Source organism: Castanea sativa, chromosome 5 (assembly GCF_040712315.1).
Source record: "Castanea sativa cultivar Marrone di Chiusa Pesio chromosome 5, ASM4071231v1".
Lineage (NCBI taxonomy): Eukaryota > Viridiplantae > Streptophyta > Magnoliopsida > Fagales > Fagaceae > Castanea > Castanea sativa.
The window spans coordinates 23,592,258-23,595,139 of record NC_134017.1 but is presented as its reverse complement, the minus strand read 5'-3'; the positions used below and the strand labels follow the sequence as shown (position 1 = coordinate 23,595,139).

At 35.1% G+C, this 2,882-nt stretch overlaps 1 protein-coding gene across 1 annotated transcript; it reads right to left on the bottom strand.

Annotated features, from left to right (window-relative positions):
• Positions 1–2,091: 2,091 nt before the first annotated feature.
• LOC142634958 (uncharacterized) lies at positions 2,092–2,673 on the bottom strand. The gene has a single exon (XM_075809186.1). It carries the CDS (start codon positions 2,671–2,673, stop codon positions 2,092–2,094), a length of 582 nt encoding a protein of 193 aa, XP_075665301.1.
• Positions 2,674–2,882: the final 209 nt, after the last annotated feature.

Below are 2,882 nucleotides of genomic sequence, written 5' to 3'. Positions count from 1 at the left end.
ATGAACACCATGATACCATAGTCAGTCATAGTTAGATAGATATGAATACCATGATACCAATAATCTTCACCAGACAAATTTTTTCATTCTCATAAAATCAATGTTATCAAAGTTGTATGTGTGGTGTGTCATTAGAAAGCTCACACAACAAGCTTTAGTATAAAGTAGGGATGACAATTTTTGTTCACAGTTTAGGTTCATGTCATGCTGAGCCATGAATATTCGGTTATATAGGTTTACTCGAACCTAATTTGTTTAGTAAATATGTCAAAGAATCCTCAACCCTAACATGACATGTTTATAAAATAAGCCGATTTAGCACGACACATTTAACTCATTTAATTAACAAGTAATGCAAATGTCAATAATAGTACACACTTGACCTCAATAATTTGTTATCAATTTTCATATATCTAAAATTAAAATACAATTACAACCATAAATAAAGTAATCAACTTATAATTACAACCATAAATGTAGCAATAATAACAACAAAAAGCTAATATATCTATAAGTTAAACGAGTCAAACAGGTTCGCATGTTAAACATGAACACAACTAATTTATTAAACGGGTTAACCATGTCAACCCGAATATGACTCGAACCCAGTTAGCCTCAACCCATGACCTATTTATAAACATGTTAGTAGTGTCGGATTCACAAGTCATGTCAGATTTTGCCACCCCTAATTTAAAAGAGTCGCTAGTATTAAAAAAAATTAGAAAAAAGAATCCAAACTCACAAATTTTAGAAAACCTTGAAATGGGTGCATTGCCACATTCTCATGCTCACTACTCATAACCAAAGTTGTCAAATCCAAACCGGATCAAACGGTCCGATTCAGTTACCCATGACCCAACCCGGTTCTTTAGAGAGTGAAAATTGGTCCTGAAATAAATAGTGAAAAACGCATGCATCAGTTATAGAACCAACGACCTCCCGTCCATTTAAGAGCTCTATCCAATGCACTGACCACTGAACTAGTTGGCTTCCTTGTGTTATATTTGAAATTTATATTTTGTTTACTTTAATTGCACAAGATTAATAGCTTTGCATTTAATTTTATCACTATTTACTTAATAGTATTTTCTAAATTTATTTTTGCTCAACAATTATGCTTTTATATCAATAAATATGAATATAAAAATTTGTAAATTTATGTTAAAAATGATTTTATTTTAAATTAAAATGCTTTTTATGTGAAAGATTAATAAACACAACTTTTGAAGTTGTTTATATTTATTATTTTCTATTCACTTTATAAAAATAATGAAAATTTGTTTGAAAGTTTTTTTAATTGCTTTATATTTTTTTAAGGGTAAATTTCCATATTTTTACACATTTAACATATTTATTTGTATGTTAAATAATATTAAATTAATTTTGACGTCATAATGGTTCGACATCGGTTGAACCTTGATTCGACCTTAAAAATCTTAAACCTCTCTCTTTTCCGATTCTTTGCACAGTTTGGGTCTAAATACCATGCTCATAACTCCCTAAAATAGAGAAAATTTGAGGAAAACCAAAGCCAAAATAAAGAATTGGCATCACAAGCTTTCAACCATGTCTCATTTGCAAATATTTGAGGTTGAGAATACCTTAAAATAAGTTCGACAACTTGGAAATATTAAAAGTTTTTAGAATGGACCAACCAAGTTGGTCGCTTAGGACGAAACGCTAGCTCACACCAACCAATTTTTACATTTTGATACAAACATATTTTCTCACACATTAGACTTTTTTTTTTTAGAAGAAACTTGAATTTCATTAACCAGAAAAGGAGTACAACAAAGGCCAAGAGCAAACAGAGTCATCCAAGGCCTAACTTAAACAAATGAACTAAAAATGGCAAGATAACACCCTTCCAAAGATTTGAGGCATGATTACACTTGGCGAAATGGGCTAACTCATGGGCAGCCCTGTTGTAGACCCTTTTCACATGTTGGAAAGAACAGCAAGAGAAAGAAGACCTTGCAAGCTGGATACTTTAACAAAATGACCCATTATACCATCAGCGAGGGCGTGGGAAACTATTGTGATGACTAGGGAAGCATCAGACTCAAAAATTACCTTGGGAAGCTTCATCTCTTAAGCCAAAAGAACACCCTGTTCCAGAGCAAAAAACTCAGTCCAATCAGCAGGATAGTGCATGGGCAGAGCTTTATAAAGAGCTGCTATCACTCGACCCAAGGCAACCCTAATGATCACCCCAACACCAAAAATGCCAATGCCATCTAAAGAAGAAGCACCATCAACATTAACTTTGAAGAAACCTAGTGGGGGAGCAACCCAGGCACTTTGAGGGGGCTGCTTAGTGGAAAAGTCCAAAGAGGTGGCCTCTTGGTAATCCTCAACCAAATTCTTTGCCACTTCCCAGATTTGCAAAGGCGGTAGACCACTCTCACCATGGATTAGTTTATTCCTGTTGCACCAAATCGACCAGGAAATGGCAAAGAAAAGATCAAGGAGTTTGTCATTCGGGCTAGAGCTGATTAGGAGCACTAGATCATTGAAGTCCTTTGCATTCAACAGTACATCAGTGGGGCAATCTGGCCAGAGGGACCATACGGAGAGTGCAAGGTCACAAGAGATTAAGGCATGAAGAAGGCTTTCAGGTTCCTCAGCACAGATTGGGTAGTCACAAGAGGTCTGTATTCCTTTTGCAGCCATTTTTGTAAGCACAGGGAGGCCATTTATAGAAGCCCACCAAAAGAAGATCTTAATTTTTTTCTTGAAGCTTTAGAGACCAGATTTTCCTCCAAATCCGGGCATTTGGATCTCCAAAAAAGCATTCCCCTTCATCCCTTGTATCAAGAAGCTTGGAAGCGACAAAATAGGCACTTTTAACTGTAAATACACCTTTCTTATTCCCTATCCAA